General features: G+C 40.5%; 1 protein-coding gene across 1 annotated transcript in view; it reads right to left on the bottom strand.

Moving 5' to 3' along the window:
* LOC308391399 (proteasome activator complex subunit 4B-like) overlaps positions 1–18,446 on the bottom strand; it is a 49,585-nt gene extending 31,139 nt beyond the window's left edge. The window contains exons 1-17 of the mRNA XM_080874026.1: positions 17,503–18,446; positions 16,825–16,965; positions 14,508–14,624; positions 11,887–11,931; positions 11,542–11,691; positions 10,828–10,891; positions 10,135–10,209; positions 9,892–10,014; positions 9,703–9,795; positions 9,312–9,490; positions 7,632–7,718; positions 6,557–6,743; positions 6,081–6,170; positions 4,280–4,344; positions 3,948–4,098; positions 2,161–2,259; positions 1,787–1,856 (exon numbers count right to left, since the gene is read on the bottom strand). Of these exons, the coding sequence (XP_080730152.1) occupies positions 1,787–1,856; positions 2,161–2,259; positions 3,948–4,098; positions 4,280–4,344; positions 6,081–6,170; positions 6,557–6,743; positions 7,632–7,718; positions 9,312–9,490; positions 9,703–9,795; positions 9,892–10,014; positions 10,135–10,209; positions 10,828–10,891; positions 11,542–11,691; positions 11,887–11,931; positions 14,508–14,624; positions 16,825–16,965; positions 17,503–17,708 (1,942 nt within the window). The 5' untranslated portion in view covers positions 17,709–18,446. The remainder of the gene's footprint in view (positions 1–1,786; positions 1,857–2,160; positions 2,260–3,947; positions 4,099–4,279; positions 4,345–6,080; positions 6,171–6,556; positions 6,744–7,631; positions 7,719–9,311; positions 9,491–9,702; positions 9,796–9,891; positions 10,015–10,134; positions 10,210–10,827; positions 10,892–11,541; positions 11,692–11,886; positions 11,932–14,507; positions 14,625–16,824; positions 16,966–17,502) is intronic.
* Between the last annotated feature and the right edge of the window lie 1,790 nt (positions 18,447–20,236).

The raw sequence follows: 20,236 nt of genomic DNA, 5'->3' as shown, positions 1-20,236 counted from the left end.
AGCCTATTAGTTTACCTGTATAAAATGCATCTAAAGCTGTTTTAACTAACTTAACTAATGTTAATTAATAATCACTAGTATAGTTTTTTTTTATTAATCTGCTTGACAAAAATATTATTTTTACCACTTTGAGGATCTTATGGTCCAAAATTTAGAACTCAGCTTAAAGTGCTGCTTACTCTAGCATAGTATGTCAAGTCTTGTTAAAGCGTTGGTCTAATTTTGACGTATTTGACACAAAATGTAAAAAACACAAGCCAGTTTTATGCAAAAGTGGGCACGTGAGTGAAAACAAGTAAATAACACACTTTGTTGTCAATGATAGCCAGTCAAAGCCATCTCTTAAATGTTATGTTACACTTTATTACATTTAATTTAAGTTAATGAATATACTTCTTCAGATTATTGGTGCCCCCTTGGAGGTGATGGTGATAGTCAACTGAGCCACCCTGTCATCAGGGTACAACATGTGAGTCATTAAGGCTCCTTTGTGAGGCACTGCCCCACCATGCCATCATGCAAGTTGTTGAGGTGAGACAAATCAGAATTTGAATGAGGGCTTCATCACCTGGACAAGCTGATAGCTGGTCTCAAACTTCTATTCAATAACAGTCGTTCACAGGGAACATGCTTGCCTACTTCTCCTTATAAAATGGAACTTTGGCATCCTCGAAAGAGTCTCCTTTCTCCTTTAATGTGCACACCTGAGTCTTATATTGTTGAAGTGGCTCCTATGTTACGCATCTGCAGAGTGGTTGTTTGGCTTCTCCGATGTATGCACTATTTAACAAATTTATTAGACTACTGCCATCACTAAATCTACAATCTCATGTTGTAACACCCCACAGGCATGGAAAATTATGCAAATTGGTCCTTGTAAAGGAGTGTAAAGCGTTATATGCAAACTGAAATGTCTTCAAGTTGCAGGTTAAGGTAACTATGAACGTGGAGACAGGAGCCAGAAGACCAATAAAACTTTCAAGTAAAACAGCTGTTCCGATGTATATCACAAGGAAACTTTCCCTCCAATCTGCACATGTCACACATACTATTAACATTTTCTCATTTTAAGTTCATGAAATGAAAGCTGTCAACTAGCATTTAAAGAAGCGGGCACTTTTAAAGTCAAACTTCTATCTTCATTTATTTCCCAGAGTCCACTAAAGTGATTTTGCATGATTCGCAGTTCAAATTCCCCCCCTTGTCTATCTTATGCTGGGCCTTGGCGCCACCTCTGAGTTCATCCACTGTCTGAAACCAAGCATTTAGAGCAGTCTGAAGTCTGAGCTTTTGACTCACAGGGATTACTTGTACATACACTGACCTCATTATGTGAAATTTTGGCCAACATATTTTTTCCAGGACTGCCCAAGCTTTTGCATACAACTGGGCTGAACACATACATGAGCCAAGTCTCAAAGTTAATTCACGCAGTTTCTAATTTCTTTCTAATTTCCCTTAAATTTGTCCCACTTAGACACCACCAGTTGCTAAAGAATACTACTGTTAGAGAAAAACACTTGCTTTTTACAATTTCACTTTAAATTCTCTTATGACCTCATACGGTGTCTTATAATACCTCCTAATTGCTTTGAGATCATAAATGAACTAACAGTGTTCTACAAATTAAAGAATGAAGATTTTTATTTACTTTGCAAACTGCAGGTTTCATTTATCACTGAATGAATTCTGAATTAACTAGTTTAACGCTTATTGGAACAGCCTTAATGCAAACAGAGTTACATTACTACACACACACACTGAACTGTTGCACAGTTATACTGACTGTCAGTAATGTGGGAGATGATGCTGCAGCAGTGAGGGACAAACAGTCGGAGAGACTCGGAAGGATGACACTGCAAACAGACACACATGTGCACATCCAGAAAGTACACACATAGATATGCACACATACATTTAGATGCCCAAGCACAAACACAAATACATGCATAAGATCACAAACAGTAAACCATCAAAATGAGGCCATAACATAGTAAATATGCATGTAGCTAAATTGAACATGTTAGTGGAGAAAAACTGCATTTTCCAACATCTTAAGCACATGAAATCTTTGTTTGACATTCTTTAATTATCTTGAATGAAAACCTTCACATATTGTATAAAATGGAAATTGAGAACAAGAGCTAAACATATACGTACCTTTGCTGCAGCTCTGCACATGTCAGCCACCATCCTGCCTGACACGCATGTCTCGAAGATGTTTGAGGTGGCAAAGTTAAACACTTTCTGCAATGCAACCTAACGCAGAGGAAGGATTTAAGAAGATCGAGTGATGTACTTTATTAATGCTATTTTCATTTATTTATTTAGGGACAAATATTAGAAATAAATATCATTTCTCAATTAATAACCATCAAATGAGACACTTTATTTGGTAAAGTAGAGACTAAAACAATATAGAAACTCCATTCATCCCCTTTGACCAAGCACTTGGCAACAGTGAGATAAAAAGACTCCCTTTTAACAGGAAGTGACCTCTGACAGAACCAGGCTCATAGAGCGGCAGCCTTCTGCCAACATTGTTGAGACATCCAATTCTCTGTCTGCACTTACAGTGTAATTAAGGGATGGATCAGGGTCACATGATCAAGCCCTAGCTATTAAGTATAATTATAAAAGTCTGCCTCATCAGTCCAAATAAGGATCTGGTACCATGGGAGAGAGGAGACCTGGAAACTAGGAATCACAAGTAAGCCTGCAGTCTGACAATGAAATGCTCTACTGGGATAACACGGCACTATGAGGTCTTTTAAGTACAGCAGAGCTTGGTCACTCTGTGGGTTTTGTATGTGAGGGGAAGGATATAAACTAAATCCTGGATTTTCAACCTGCTCTCATTCTCAGTGGAGTTGTGGTGGTGTGTCTCAGTTACACACAAGGTGTCCTTGTGGTAACACAAGGTTATGGCATTAGAGAGATGGAGGCTGTTACTCATGTTTTTCAGTGGGTAGGTTTGCTGTAGTGAGGAAGTGTTATCTAAACCTCACCAGTGAGTGAAAGTTAAAAGCAAGTGGAAACAAGTGGAATTAAAGTGACACAAAGGTGCAAACAAGCTGCAGACAATGGTCTCCTGGCTAATAAACCTGTGGCTTATGCCCCACCGCCGTCCCTCTTTTGAGGTCTCTGAGAAAGGACTGTTAACGTCTCTCGGGGGCAATGCATCAAGGCACCGATGCCAAAAGTCACCTTGTGCGTAATGGTGAGACGCAGGTGGCATCTGAAAATGGCATCATTTGACGTCCTGAGATGGGAATGCGTCAGGACTTTACAGGAAATCAGTGAAAAGAAGCTGATATTGAAGAAATAGGATCATCTCTTTCCATTGTCTGTCAGTACTCTCCATGCTGCGTTGTTACATTTTGTATCAGTGGGAGGCTTTTCAAAAAGCTTTTAGAAAAGCCTGATAATAAGGAATTATAATAGTCAAGCCTTGATGTATTAGATACATGGACTAGTTTTCCAGCAGCACTTAGAGACTGTATGCATCAATCTCTGACAACAATGCACAGATAAGAGAAGGCACTCAAAAGCCTATTTTTTTTGCGAACCATGTATGCTAGTTAAAAAATGACTCCAAGCTTTTGCATAGCAGTAGAGGAGGCCAAGGTAATGTCACCCTGAGTAAATCTGGTTTTAGGGCCAAATACAATAAGTTCTGTTTTCTCTGAATTTCGAAGCAGAAAATTACAAGCCAAGCCACTAAATTTTCACTGGCTGAACTGTGTGATGTGGCTTCATTGCTAAATATAGCTGGATATCATTTGCATAGCTATGGAAATATGTGCCATGTTAAGGTCAGCAGTCTAAATTAGGAGGTGATAAAGAATTGTTTGGGTAAGGTCAGAGTACTGCGGGGACTGAATTAATAAACTTAATTAAAGAGAGAGTGAAAGCTTTGAAAGTGTTGGTGCGTATTAATGCACTACCTTGTATATTTCCAGCGAGCACTGTGTTAAGATTGTGCTCACAGTGGAGGAAAGGCCCAACTCCACCAGGCTTTCCAAATGAGTCTGAGTATCCGTCTCCATCTCATCTCGTGTCTGTTCCAGGGTACTGCTGTCTATCAGAGCAAAGCACCTGCACAAAGACACACACAAATACACAAGCACACACTTAAAACACTCCGCAGTAATGAAAATGTCAACAGCGCCATGGAGAAAAAAAACAAACTGGTGCATTTCAAACAGAGAGACGCATTCGCATTCAGACACTGACAACAAAGCTTTACTAAATGACAGACTTGTTAATGTATCTCTACCTGTCCAGGAACTGCAGAACAAAGTCTTCAAACTCAGCCGAAGCGAAACACAGATCCTTTTCAATCTGTGAGGAAGAAAGGAAGAGATGATTAGTATTTGTAGAATACTACAGTGCGTTATTTTATTTCTTTGTATGTGTGCTTGTCTCGGAAGAAAGCTTTTGAAGTGTAACTCTGACACAGAAAGAGGAGGGTTAACTAAGCAGCTGGCTACCAGGAAAATCCACATCTCTATTATTATGCTAATCATAATAATAGTTATTATTCGCTCAATTGAAATGATGTTATTTGTTATATTAATGTTATATTAATACGATGCTACAGTTTTGTAAAATATCCAGCGCTAGTAACTAATTGACGCCTCAGTATTGTATATAGGTGGCAATATTGTGTCTTATAACACAGGCTGACACCCACTGTACAATAGATGTAAAAAGGAAAAGGGACTGTAAATAGTGTAAATAAAGTGAGTGTTTCTTTTTCTTCAGTTATTATGAGTAGCACAAGAAGAGTATACGTCACTTTTATAGTATCAGTGTCACCTTCTGGCATTAAGCAGCTATTAATTATGACTTTATTAATAAACATTTATTTCATAATTGCCGTGCAATGATGGTGAAGCATCCAAACGTATGCTCTGGCTAATACGCAATTTAAACAATGGGCTGACTGCTTAGTGCACTGCAGTAAACCGGTCTAATAATGGTGCAAACTCACAGCTCACCAGTTAATTTGCTCCTTAATGCAGTTATCTAGTTATTAGCCAATCACATGGCTACAACTCAGTATATTTAGGCTTGTAGATATGACCAACATGACCGGCGGAAGTTCAAGCTGAGCATCAGAATGGGGAAGAAAGGTGACATGGCTGTTGGTGCAAGACAGACTGCTCTGAGTATTTTGAGAAATTGCTGCTCTACTGGGATTTTCCCAAGCAAGGGTTTAGAGAAAATGGTCCAAAAAAGATAAAATATCCAGTGATCATCAGTTCTCTGGGTGAAAATACCTTATTGATACCAGAGGTCCGAGGAAAATAGCCACACTATTTTGAGCAGACAGGAAGGGAAAAGTAACTTTAAAGACTGTTCTTACAGCCAAGATATTCAAAAAAGCATCTCTGAATGCATGTCGAACTGGGAAGTAAATGAGTTGCAGCAGCAGAAGACCAGAAGAGTAGGTCCTACTCAGGTCAGCTGTGAACTTTCAAGCGAGGATACAACCAGGAATAGGGTCACTAAAATTGGACTGATGAGTCTCAATTTCCAGTTAGTAGTGAGGTGTACCTAAAGATGAGTTTGGGGAGTATCTCTTGACTTATTCAGTATTTCTAATTTTATGCTAAGTGGTGTAATGGAATGTTTAATATCACGGCATGGACATAATACTCAAACCCATGGTTTAGGTATTTGCAAAATAACAGTAGACTATTTTTGCTTTTGGACAAAATCAAGCTACAATGTTGCAACAGAAAAAAACAACAGAAACATACCGACAAACATATGTCATATGGATCCTCCAAATATTGTAATTCGGTGTAGAAAGGGAAAGTTTTTTCTTCTTCTTTTACTTCTTCTCTTACCAAATAATTGTTGTCTCATTTTGTTAAAATCCCAAAGGTTTAACTTCTAATTGTAGGCGGTTTAAGTGCTGTAGTGGATGCCAATTTATCCCAGAGTTTTAAGAGTAAATGCCAAAAGCACAAGATAGCCCCGAGTTACAAAAACTTTTGGCTCATCAATATGTGATTTTAGACTCTCCATTATGTTTAGTTAATCTTTGTTAATATGTATCATGTGCATACCTCTGTGAGATCATTGCGCTGGGAGGGAGCAGACGAACAATCCACTAAAGGCACCAGAGTGGTGAAGGTGGTGATGAACTGGAACGTTATCTGGACAGAGAGACACAGCAGGTGCAACTTATCAATTTACATCATCTGACATGATCACGCTGCATGTTAAATACCTCACCAGATGTCGCTGCAATAACTTTTTCAAACGCACTAATTTATTCTGGTGTGATGGATTAATATAGTCTGAAGAAAATGAGCACACTAGAAGAGGGAACCAATCCATTTTACAATTCAAGCAGAAACTGAAGACTGAACCGCATTAATTGCAAAGTTCTTCAAACCGAGCTATTCATTCCACTTTCAGGAATTATTAATTGGAAAGACCTGAATATGTAACAAAAAATGGGAATTTAATCAGTGAGAGCTGCATTGTCTACTTGTCTAACAATTCTTCTTTATTCCTCATCAACGCATCAATTACTCACCATACACTTGCTAAAGTCATTGGGGTCCACCCCTGGCAGAGAGCCCATAAGCAGTGGGAGCACGTGCACACGGCCTTCTGGGTAATGGTTGTTAGGGGAAACAAGACTGCGAGCCATCCCAATCATGCAGCTGAGGGTGGCAGTGAGGGTGTGCGGCTCAGTCAGGGTCTCCATTGCTGCATAGGTTCTGTTGTACGTGAGACACAAGGATGATAAATAAGACAAAAACAGTTTGGATAAAAGGGACAGTGCATGCTGATTTTCTAAATAAAAGTGTACATTAATTATTATTAATTTTGATTTTTGTGTAAAGCGACAGTGCATGTTAATGGACATCAGTAGAAAAAATATGAAATATGAGATAGATATATCTCCACCCTTCCATTGAGACCATTAATCAATGGATCAGCTCCGCTGCTGGATTTTTTCCCATTATTTCACACCACACTAGGATATGCCGTATTCATCTACCAGCACTTTGCAAATACATTTTTGGTGCAAAATTATTTCTGTTATTACTTTTTATCATGTTTTGAAGAATCAAACAAAGAAATTTGAAAAAATTTTAAAAAACAAAATATTCCACTGAAAAATGGTTACAATAGGTAAAAGAACTGGACTGAAAAAGGGGTGAAAAAGCAAGTTTGAAAGACCTTCAGAAGGCCTAAAGAATGACTGCTCAACACCACTGTGCACATCAATTTGGAAATCCCAGAAAAAGATACTTCTATCTAAATATTGAATAATGATCCAGATTTAAGATTTTGTACATTGTCAAGGCAAACACTTTGAAACTGTCCATCCAAAGGCATACATCAAGCAAGCAGTACTTGTAACTAATACTGCTTAATTTCCCAAATCAAAACAAATATAACTGCAAACAGTTTCCTATGTAAATAACTGTTTTTCCAACATTATGCTTTCTTTTTATATTCACTAAAACTTAGACAGCACTTCAAAGTAAGGCAAAGAATGATAAAAAGCAGCAAAAAAAATCATTAATATTAATGATGTTACACCAGCATGTTTTTGACAGTACATCAAAAGGCTTGATGGCTGATATCCATATACTTACTTCTCAAGAACAGGTGGTATGACAAGCTCTGGTGTGAGGAGAGCCAGGTTCTGAAGAGCGTACGCTGCATCTGTACTGTCAGTTTTACTGCAAATCACCAGGAGAGGGCAGATGAACAGTCGTGCACATGCAATGCAGCGACAACAACAACGACACACGTAGACACTAATCACAGATGACCTGTCTTTGTCCAGATTAGGCAGAGGCCGAGGAGGCGAAGCGACTGAACTCATTAGCGAGACACAGCAGTTAGATAACTGGCAGGCAATTATTCAGATGGTGTGTTTGTTGGCTGTTTACATAGTTACAACCCAGGGAACATTGATATGATGACTTGAGACACCAAAGCAAACACAATATGACTCATGTATATGTAACACCTTTTGTCTTAAGCCAGTTTTAACCTTGCTGTTTGGAGGTTTTAGGGATCCAAAGGCTGACCTGCCGATCTTCATATTAGCTGGACACTTTTGGTAGCTGTGATACTCGAAACAGCAGCAGTGTTATCATCGAGATAAAAAGGATAGTTGGAAGATGGAACCAAATCTCTTTGTGAACCTGAATTTTGGCTCAAAAAATAAAAGAAAGTCGGGAGAAATTCTCGTCATTAAACTCCGGTGAGCAAGACCATTAATTGGCTCAAACTATGCAACAGACTGCTCACACCAACACCCACAATGACACCTATGGTAACTATTTCTGCACGAGTGGATATCATTTCTATCGGACTTCCCACACAGGGTCGCTTGCATAGTCTTTGTTTTAAATGTCATGTTACAAATTATTTTTACAGAGTGGCTCTACCTAACATCTAATATAATCACTATTTATTCTTTGTGGGGGGGGGGGGGGGGGGGGGGGGGCTTTTCATTAATGCTCATTTGTTTGTTTCCGCTGTTTTGACTTTTTTTGCTCATAATTTCCTGCTGTACTATTTGTTTGGTGCTTTTTTCGTACGCTTGGCTTTAAAAGCCGCTCGTGTTGTTTTGCTGTGTTTCATGTTCATAGCAATTAGCACAGCTTGATTATTTTCTCGCTTGCTTAATGGTGGGGAGTTAATATTTTGTTAGTGTAGTGATCCAGCTGTTAAGAGAAAAATGTCCAGATTTATGGAGAAGTCACTATATAAGCTTATCAAGTCAAGTCAAAATTAGGAACAGCATGTGAGTGTGTGTATGAGTATGCCTGTATTTACATCTGTACTGTAGCCCTATGCATGCACATATGTATGTATCACAAGTGAACTGTGTAGAAAAGCAGTTTAAAGTGGACCCATTACACTTTTCCTTTTTTTTTGTCATTTCTACATCATTACAGATGTTCCTATTTAACATAGTCAAAGTTTCAAAAACTGAGGTAAGCACATGTAGTCCCTGGGAGCCAGTGGCTTGGACTTCATCCTACTCTAAACATCCACTTTGATACAGCTTTTTTCAGTTCTTGTCTCTCTTTGAAGCCCCATCTACTTGCTGTTCTTTTGGTTGTAAGGGGCAGCCAATCAGAAGAAGGCATTTAAGCCAAAACAGCTTGTTTCAGACAGTAGATGAACTGAGGGGCAGAACCAAGCTCCAGTATAAGAAAATAGGGGTCATTTTGAATAGTTGATAAAACAACGCTAGTGATAATAATAGCTCCTATTTAAAGCCTTCATTTGGGCTAACAGCCATCAGAGTGCAGTACCTGAACATAGCCAGAAGGGAGGCTCCAGTGAGGCTGCGGGTGAACTCCTGCAGATCCGCATCTGTTAACTGTTGATGCTCAGGGACCAGTGTGATCCAGCAAGGGGAAGCGTGACGTTCCCGGTGCACACGGCGCACAACGCTCGCTGGAAGACGCTGAAGCAGCCTCATCAGTCGAGACTGCAGACACACATTAGACATAAGAATTATCACCCAGAGCCACATTCACAGTCTGCTGTGAGCAGATCTGAGATTTCCTTCTGTTATTAATCTGCTGTGTAAAGAGAGCCAGCCAAGTCCCGAATGACAGGCGATAAATCAAATGAGGAACCGAAGATGGAGTTTCACATAGTGTGTGCATGTTTGCATGCGAGTGAGAGTAAGAGGCTTACCTGCCAGCGACCGTGATTGGATGGATGGTAGAAGGACGCGATGCTGTTGAAGAGGCAGGTCAGCTCTTTCTGTGCAGGGTTTCCTGGTCCACCCTGCAGGGGTATATAAAAGAGCAAAGTAATCAGTTGCAATGAAATGTAAATGTTTTTTCTTACACATTTCGCCAGAAAAATCTAAAGACTGCGTACCAGAAGTGCTGTCACCCACAACACTATGTATCCAATGTCATAGGAGTTGGTAAGATACCGAGGTGACACCATCTGACTGACCCCAACTGGAAGGTTCAGACTTCGTAGGATCCTGGTGAAGATCTATCCAGACATGCACATATACAAACAATAGTTCCACTGCTCTCACACAGCCCATGAGTTCCCAGTAAACCACATTTACGGGAACACTTGTATACAAACATAATTCTGCTAATGACTCACTGTGGGAATATAAGGGGTCCAGTCCACGTAGCCTATGTTATCATTGGCAAGGCGAGCAAACAGGTTCACTAAGTGCTGTAAGAGAACATTAGGCAAACATTCACTGTGAGGACAAAGGATGTTTCCACAAGTGAAGTGTGTCATCCAAAAAAAATGGGAAAAAAGGAGACGAGATGCTGAAGAAGAGAGGAGGAAATGTGCAAAGCCAGGCCACTGTGGCCCATGAGGCTGAATGGAAACCAAAGTGGAAAATCTTATCTGCGCTGAGTGGAAACTGACAATCCTTTAACATTTCAATCATTGCCATCGGGAAATGTAGAAATCTGTGTCATTTGGAATTACTCTGCACTTTTAGAAAAATGGAAAGCTGCATGATCCATCACACAATAAATTAAAACTTTTTAAAAAATCTGCTGCTTGGTGTGACAGATTTAAGAAGAATTTTGAGAGGTGGAATTTTCATTAATTTTGACTTCACTGTGGCTTAAAGAATTCCACTTTCAAGCCAGTGAACAGTTTTTAAAACTAAGTGTCAAATGATTTCAGAAAGAGCAAAAAGTGCCTGAAGTATTGAACGCACGTGTGTGTGTGTGTGTGTGTGTGTGTGTGTGTGTGTGTGTGTGTGTGTGTGTGTGTGTGTGTGTGTGTGTGTGTGTGTGTGTGTGTGTGTGTGTGTGTGTGTTTGTGTCTTACCCCTTCCCAGCTTGGCTGATTTTGCAATGACATCCAAAGATGCATTAATTCATCAAACCACAACCTGAAAACACACACACATGCAGAAAACAGACCATTACATTCACACCCAATGACACACACACCTGAGGCTTTATCCCCCTCATCAATCTCAAGTTCCCCAAAATATGATCTCATTCCCTCCCCTGTATATTCTGGATGAGAAAGGAAAAAAAAAAACTGAAGTGGAAAAATAGAGTATTAAAGATGATGTATTGTGGAAACTGTGCAGAAAGTACTTATGAATCCAAGAATAAATCCAGACAAATAGTTTGCAAAGGAGTGAATGAACTAAAGAATGCACTGAAGGCTTTGAAGAGGCTTGGTAGCTGGAACATGGCCATGAAGAGTGCAGAGAAAGAGGGGCAAAGATTTTCCAAAAAAAGCAAAATATTAGCAAAACAAAGAGAGCAAGGAAGCACTGCTGATGCAAGAGGAACGCTATTCATTAAAGCTCCCAGGAGCAAAGGTGTAAATGCTTACAGAGCCTGAAAATGTGGCTATGCATTTTGAACATTACAAGAAAAAGCCAAATCCCTTAAATGCTGAGATTTACTAACAAGTTAAACATATTGTACCTCTTTGTGTACCCTTTGTGTCAGCTCTGGCTCTGACAAGCTGTACTTGGAGGATAACACTGTTTCAAACCAGAGCCATTCAAGTTGGCCCACTTACTGGAAGCCCTGGCTGTGTTCCTCCGGGGGCATGATGGTAGGCAGGAACAGCTCCATGTTGCTGATGGCCTTCTGCATAACCACATCAAACACACACAGCAGGGGGCGCCACTCATCCAGCATCTCTTTGGTGGATGATGCAGGGAAATACCTAAGAAAAATCATTAAAAGATACGCAGAAACACACATATAACAAAGATAGACGTGAGCACCAATAGATGCAGACAAGCAAAGATGGCTAAAGGTGCAAATAGACACAATGATCTACAGTACATAGCTCAACTGAAGATCAAAGCAGCACATTATCTGCTGCCCAAATTATATGATCACAGAGGATGAGACTTACAGTCTGCAGCTTTTGATCAAAGCTTTCAAAATGTGGTCCACGGAGCTGCAAATAAGCACAGAGAGGAGGTGTGAGTGTGTGCGTGTGTCTCAGCTATGCTGTGAGATTCACATGTCCTCATCAGGAATAAACAAACCTTCAACATTCAGACCACAACTCAGATTTGTACCAGCTGTGACTGCAAGGCTGGTATTGCTTTCTCTTTATGAGTTTGTGTGTGACTGTGTGTGTCTGGCAACAGATTATGTCACACACACAACAGCATCGCAACCAAGCAATACACGGTAACAAAACATAACAGGTATGTACATAACATCCGAACAAAGCCTCGCTTTGGTGATGGGTGTGGTCATAGTGCGGTCTGATTACAAGTCAGTACTTTTTCAAAGCATTAAAACAGAACCCAAATCTAAATATAAAATATTTAAAACAGTAAAGCAGGAAGACCTTTGATGGTGATTACACAGATTCACACAGCTGTAAGTTTCCAGTGCGGCCACTGGGTGAATTATAAGGAGTGATACTGCTTTTTAATGGAATGCAATATCCACTCCTGAGACACTTAATTCTTTGTGGTAAAGATTTAACAAGGTGCTGGAAACATTCTTCAGAGATTTTGGTCCATATTAACATGATAGAATCACACAGCCGCTGCGGATTTGTCGACTGCACATCCGTGATGTGAATCTCTTGCTCCACATCCCAAAGGTGCTCTATTGGATTGAGTTCAGGGACTGTGGAGGCCATTTGAGTACAATGATCTCACTGTCACGTTCAAGAAGCCAGTTTAAGAGGATTTGAGCTTTGTGGTATGGCATGTTGTCCTGCTGGAAGCAGCCAAGATGGGCTACACTATGGTCACAAAGGGAAGAACATGGTCAGCAACAATACTCAAACAGGCTGTGGTGTCTCATCGATCCCCAGTTGGTACTAAGGGGCCCAAAGTGTGCCAAGAAAACATCCTCCACAGCATTATATCACCATTCTGCCCTCTATATGACACAGGGCAGAATGGATCCATGCATTCATGCTTTTATGCCACCTGAATGTTGCATCAGAAACTGCTACTCGTCAGATTAGGCAACGTTTTCCCAATCTTCTCTTGTCCAATTTTGGTGAGCCTGTGCAAATGTAGCCTCAGTTTTCCTGTTCTGAGCTGAGAGGAGTGGCATTGGGTGTGGTCTTCTGTTGCTATAGCTTCGGCTTGATGCAGTGTGCCTTCTGAGATTCTCTTGTGCATACAGTACTTTCTTTGCGATGAGTAAATTTGAGTTGCTTTTGGAGCCATTCTCCTCTGCCCTCTGGTACCAATAATGCATTTTCAACCAGAGAATTGCCATTCACTGTCTTTTTTCTCTTTTTCAGACCGTTCTCTGGAAACCTCAGAGATGATTTTGTGGGAGAATCCCAGTAGATCAGCAGTTTCTGAAATACTTAGACCAGGCCATCTGGCAACACCAACCATGCCAGTTTCTAAGTCACTTTTATCACCTTTCTTCCCCATTCTGATGCTTGGTTTGAACCTCAGCAGACTGTATTGGTCATATCTACATGCCTAAATAGATCGAGCTGCTGCCATTGGATTACCTGATTAGATAATTGGTGTTAAAGAGCAGTTGAAGATGTGTATCTATCAAAGTGGCCGGTTAGTAACTGGTGCAAATGGAGTGAAAAGCCGTGGCTACAGTCTATGTTCTTTAGGAAAAGTTTCTTCATGTCAACTACACAAGGATGTTACTGGTCCAGCACAATACCTCAGTAAAACAACTGTGATGCTGGTAGGTACTGTAGTTATGATCAGTGTAGTCTATTAATGTAGAATATATACCTGTAAGCCAGAAACCACAAAGAGTCTAATCTGGCCCACTGGATGACTTTGCAGAGTGTAAAAAGAATTGTCACTGTATGGATGTTTATCTTGAGAATAGTTCTCTGGAGTGTTAATGTCAAAGCTGGAGGGTCGAAGTCTGTTGACTTTTATAGGCTTACTACCAAAAAAATAAATAATTACACATTGCTTACAACACTACACTGGTTAAATCAAGTGGTTTAACTTACAGTAGTCTTTGTTTGTAACTACAACAAACTGTTCAGTGTGTACTTGCAGTTCTTTAGAAAGGGAAAAAATATTTTTTAATAGGTGATTATGAAAAGGTTTTAGGAGCCTGGCCAATGTGGGATAATCTTGGGCTGGAAGAAGCCAGTTGCCTAAAATGAGTTTGATACCTTCGGTTCAGAGAGCCCAGCAAGCTGTTTCTCATTGTTTCTACTCCCTCACCCTTTTTCCCAGTCATGGATTAGGCCTAGTCCTAGACTAAAGGAGAAATACAATGAAGATCTCATTTGAAAAAAAGGATTTATTCTAGGATTAGGCATAATCCATGTCTCAGAAACTGAGCCTTTGAGTTTGCCGGTTTGCTGGTTTTGTGTTTACTGTTGTAAGTAGCTTCATATTTAACACACAGACATGAAAGTAGCATCAATCTTCTCATGTCATTTTTGGCAGGAAAGAAAGCAGGTTTCCTACTGTGTACGCATTCTTCTTTAATTCAAAACACATATCTTGATACTGCACTTTACCATATGTCACAACAACTACAATTAAATATAAAGCTTCATACTTAGGGAACCAGATGAGCCCAAGGTGCTCGGTTTTAGAGTAGAAAACCCTCTCGTAGAGATCATAGAGCGGCTGCCACGGCAGCTGGAGGTCATCCCGTGATAGAAGTTCTTTCTTCCTGTTTGAAAAAGAAGTCCGTTATCAGCTGTCTGGCCTATTTATAATGCTTTTACAAGGGTCCTGGTAGGTTATTAGATATTTAAGCCTCTAATAATAATGTCATATTGAAGTGAAAGACCACAGGGCGTCTGAAAGAGTCTGTAATCGTGGAGAAAATGAGTCACTGCCTCACAGGCTGCACTCAGCATGATGACTGCCATCTTATTGGCATGTATGCAAACACAACGCTGTGATTCTTTGTATTCAATAATGCATAAGTGGACTGACAGCAGCAGGCATTAGTAATTTGCAGACGTAGATTCACTTGGTATAAAATAGTCATGATCCAACATTCATAACACTCCACTGTGAAAAAAAAAATTAGACATGTTTAAGATCTAGCAGTGGGCATAATTGGGTTTCTGCAGGCTAACCATGCATTGACTTTACTTTTTGTTGTTTTCTTTTAAACACCTTGTTAAGCTTTTAGATTGCACAGTAATGGTGTGCCCCTTACGAGAACTCTAAGCTTAAAAAGGAGCAGTTTTTTTAATCCTCCTGAGAACTTCCACTTTGCTCTCTTTGTGCTTTTGTATTACTTTGCTCTTTGTAAAATCACAGTTTTTAAGGGATTGAACCTCAGAAATAGGTTGAGAGTCTGTGCAGTTGAGAATATGCATGATTTCCACAACCTCTAAATCCTCCCCACTTATTCATCTAACAACGATGGAACAAACTCTCAGTTGGGAGATGTGAAAAATGAAGGAAAGAAGAGACAATCGGGAAAATGACGGCGAAATCCAAAAGATGAGAAAAAAAAGCAGCCTTTTGAGACCTGATGCTCATCTCTCAGCTTTGAAACCTGGCACTTCATATACGCTTAGCCCAGATCTTTCTCTTTTCATCTAATGGAAAACACTCAGACAAATGACGTCTACATTAAGAGGTTGTTTTGTGATGGATGTGAAAATCCTGAAAACAACTGGTGACAAATGGGAAGTGATTAATGTGACCGTCTTGGAGAAAACCCTACTGTCGCTGGAGAAGTGACAAATTTGATCTGAGAGACAAAAGCATCACTTAAAGAGTAATAAATGTTAAGCCAGCATGCTTTATTGTCCCTTGTACTTACTTTCAGAGTGTCTTTGAGTGCATTTGTGCGTGTAAGGAAATTTAAACTTCCACTCTATGGTTGTAAGATATTAACACAATATACCAACCAAGTATCAATATTTTACGCTACTTTAAACTTCCACTTGACATTTCAGAGGATGATCTGGCATTTATTGGCATCTGGGAAACACATAAGAGCATAGGAGATATTTTGCAGAGATCCTTTGTTTTGTTTCATACCATTTGTTGACAAAGGGCAGATTTAACTTCTATATTTTCAGTTTAAATGTGTGATTTTATACCCAATGGGTGAAAATTTTGAGCTTATTTATTATTATTTATTTTTTTTAAATAAATGATTTGTGATTCGGGTTCAGGCTCAGACACAGATGCAGCATTTTTGAAAATGATTTGGTTTGATTCCCCCCGGGTCTGCAAATGATTTGACTCATCAAATGACTGTGTTACAAATAGCATACAAGTAAGTGCAAAATTTCACTTTAACATGTCACGCCACTTATGGTGCATTGATGTTTACCAATCGTATGGCTTTCTGTTCTCATTTTACTAAAAGGAAGGAAAAGAGAGGATCATGCAGAGGAGTTAAGCTTTCTCCTCAGCGTGATGGTGGCTTTCATCGCCATAAAAATGCTGTACAATACTTATATATGTATTTCTGGTTTATTTATTATTTTATTTATCACTTATTTTACTGTGCAGCATTGCGTCTATTCTTCTTTCCATCTAGGCCCTGAAATTCGTCTTCCCATGCATTGCATCATGGATAATTCAGGCTTTAGGTTTTTCCAAGAAAGTGTTAAATATAAATGAATTAAATAATAAATAACTAATTTTTAAGTTTTGAAAAATGATCTTTTTTCTGAGATGCAATTTGTAATTGCCATCACACATGAGTTCCCTCCTAATACGTGTTCATGAAGGCAAAAGGTCTGTCGACAGTTAAATTTATCATAACTCGTTTAATTTCGAACCAATATCCAGCTCGTTCTGTTTGGTATTTTTTCTGAGAGGATTTTATGATTTACCATGACCCCCTCACCCCAACATCCCTGTTTAAATTCGTGTACATTTGCATTCACACCCACTTGAGAAGCTGAATGAGCAGCCTGGCATAGCTCTGCATCATGTGTGGCTCCAGGTTTGGGAGCGTGACCAACTCATACAGCAGCTTGATGAAGAGGATGTGGTCATCTTTACTGAACCTGCGGCCGTACAGCTTCAGAAACCTAAGGGTGAGAGAGGACACTGAGCGAACAGGTGATCACTTCCTACTTCCTACACTTAACCTATATTCTGAAACAGTGAATAGGCTTACACAGCTACAGTGTACGACTGTCTCAACACTAAACCTAATCTATTGAACTTGAGTTTATGCCAAGTCACACAGTGAATTAAGGTTCGGCCTTTAATTAAAGTTATAAGGCAGAACACTATGCCCTGATGTCCTCTTAAGGCAGACAGGTCAATAACACCAAGTAGCTGCTTCTTTAAATGCTTTTGTGCACTAATATTCCTGGAACTCCAGACTTAAGAATACAGCAAAGGACACTTTTAAAGTTTTTCCACCTATAACCACAGACAGATTGCAGTCTATTTCAAATGTAGCAATCAAATGTACTATCTGATGAACTTTGCTTAACTCTGTCACAATTTTATTTTAAGATGCAGGCAATTGTTAAGCCCACTGTTATGAATCTTTGGCTATGGGTTAAGTTACCTTTGGGTAGTCTTAAATCATACGCCAATCTTGCTTCAGTACTTACGAGAAAAGTTTCCTGGACCAGAAAGCGACCCCGGGCCACAGCTCTCTGAGGAGGACAGCTCTGCACAGGTTCGCTTTGATCTCCGCCAACAGTTCCGTGGCCTCCTGGTCCAACCGGTCAGAGTAAGGCAGCAAGCCATTATACACAATCTCCTTCTGAGGAATAAACTCAGCCATATCCCTGCCCACAGTCATTTCCGCTGTCATACAAGTCACTTTTCTGTTGAAACTGTGTGTAAAATGGTTAAGAAAACCTTTTTGTTGTGCCTCCTGGGAAGTGCGCAGCCGAAGTTAGTGGGCATAATCCGCTGTGTCCAGAAGCCGGGCGGAAGGCAGGCGATCACAGAGGAAAGTATGTCACGCTAATTGAGCCGGGCTAAGCCCTGAGCGCAGAGGGGGCCGGTTTCGCTCAGGCTTGCAGTGCCGGGCGCTTTGTCAACTCTCACTTCACACCTCATGGTTGCCCGGTCGCCTTGGGCACATGGGTGGGGGAGCAGTAGGGTACGTGCGCTGAGCGTGACGCACGGCAGGGGTTTGAGAGAAATGAGGTGCTACCGGTTGATAGAAATTGCGCATTACTCTGAGGTCAAGCTTTGATTTCAGCACCACCGAGTCTAATAACAGAGGCCTTTGATATATGAAGACCTTCATGCACTGTGTAAATGACTCGGATTCATTCAGAAAATCGTCACTCTGGACTACAGATCCCAGAAGCGTGCGCGTTGCAGGCTAATCTGCAGAATATCTGATAAATGGATTAATGCTGTCCTGTTTTACTGACCTGTAGAGCTACTGACCTCGCAGTGAATGTTACTGAGATAAACAAAGGGTTGCACTCTGTCAGATGAATCAGCACCTATCTATCTGCATGCTACACACTTATTTAACTAAGCAGAAATGAGCTTAGATCATATATAAATAAAGGACAGTCTTTTACAAGTCTCATCATATCATTCATGCCTACCTTTTCTGTCTTATGACACCTTTATCCCCAACCTTTTCCATTCTTGCTTCACTGTGCACTCGTCCATGTAAATCCTTTTCCTTTAAGCCCATGTAATTCTCTGACCACTATGCTTAGAGTGGGGCGGCAATTGCAGGTCATTGTCTGGCTTGCCTGGCACTGAAGTTTCTGCTCACAGCAAGGACTTAGACTATAATGCAGAAGCCCTTTCAGTTCTCTGGTCTAGTTACTGTTGGAGAAATGGGGCAATTGCTGCAACACCACCTCGCTTTTGTTAAGCTGCCTGATTGCATAAAGTGCCCTGTTTCTCATCCTGCCTCAATCTTATTAAAGGTCTTCTTGTTGCTTTCAGTACTACCTTCTGGCGATAGCCCCTGTAGCCTTCAATCAGTTTTTTTGAGACCATAGTGGATGCCCTCTTTAAAACTATTTTCTCCCCATAAACACAGTGTAAGACTAACAGAGTCAGGACTTTGAGACAGATCCCAGAACAGAGTGTGCCTTCCGCACAGCATATCACTCCAAGCGTGTCACGCTAGACTCTGCCAAGTAATCTCACCCAACTCTACCTTTTTCTATCCCCTCAGATCTTATTACTTTTGGGCTTTTTCTGACTCCCAGAGCAGTGACAGCACCTGCTGTCACTGTCTCCGTCACTGAACCACTTCCAGGAAGAAACATGGTCTCTGTTCTTATTTGTTCTCCGCTGTGATGTTTCTAGGTATCTGGAAATAGAAAATTTGTTGGGATTTTGTGTGAGTGTGTTTGTATGGGCACAGGCGAATGCATGTGTGCACACACATCTGTGAGATTCATTAGTCCACAAGTGGAGTGTACAGATGGAAAATGTGATTCGGGATGATGATGCCTTTTTGACTCAGCAGGGAGAAGACCAAACAGAGAGAGATCCCAGCCGAAGTAGATGTTTTTGTATTCCATCAGTTTTCTCGTAGCTCACAATCTTCTGCACACAGCACTTCCAAAAGCACACACATGCAAACACACACGCATCGAGCCTCTAATTTTTGCAAAGGATTTATGGTAATGCCAGTTTTCTCGCTGCTAAAATATTGGAAAATTTGTGCAGCCAGTAACAGTGTGTGTTTGTGCCTGTGTGCCTGTTTCGGTGTGTGAGTGTGTGCATTCGTGCATGCAAGTCTCATTTTGGAGAGTGAAGAGTGTAAATGATGTGTCTGGGAAACCTGCATCGAGACGTCAACACACACACAGACACAGTTCCTTCCATCCAGCTGGGTTCCTCGCTGGGAGATATGCAGCCTAGTTCATCGCCAGACACACGGGTAAAATATGGCCCCTGCTCCTGCCACACATACACACACATACACAGACACACACACTCTCAAACAAATAACACTGTTTGAGATTTCTCCCGAACTAACAAAGCTGTCTGCATGTTTCTTACTCAGATTACTCTCTTACCAAACCCATCCCTTTTTTCTTTTCTTTGGATGATTCAGTGACAAATTACTGAGTGAACTGTGCTGGTGATCTTCACTCTGGATACCAAGGTGAGAAGATAATAAAGGAGGGAAGCAATCAAGGAAGAGGAAAAGGAGACATTCCACTACAGCCCCTGCGGAGCTGCAGCAGGGACGAGCCTACTGGCTGTGATTTCTAGTCAGGAAAGGCAGAGGAGCAAGGAGAACGCAGGTATGCATGGTTATTTCTCTCTTTTTGTCCTTCTTTTTCTTTTATTTCCTATGCCTGAGATCTGCTTGGATTCTATATAGGAGGTTACTTTCTATATTTC

The sequence above is a fragment of the Rhamphochromis sp. 'chilingali' genome, assembly GCF_963969265.1.
Source record: "Rhamphochromis sp. 'chilingali' genome assembly, chromosome: 22".
Lineage (NCBI taxonomy): Eukaryota > Metazoa > Chordata > Actinopteri > Cichliformes > Cichlidae > Rhamphochromis > Rhamphochromis sp. 'chilingali'.
The sequence above is the reverse complement of the archived record's forward strand: the minus strand, read 5'-3'. Positions and strand labels throughout refer to the sequence as shown.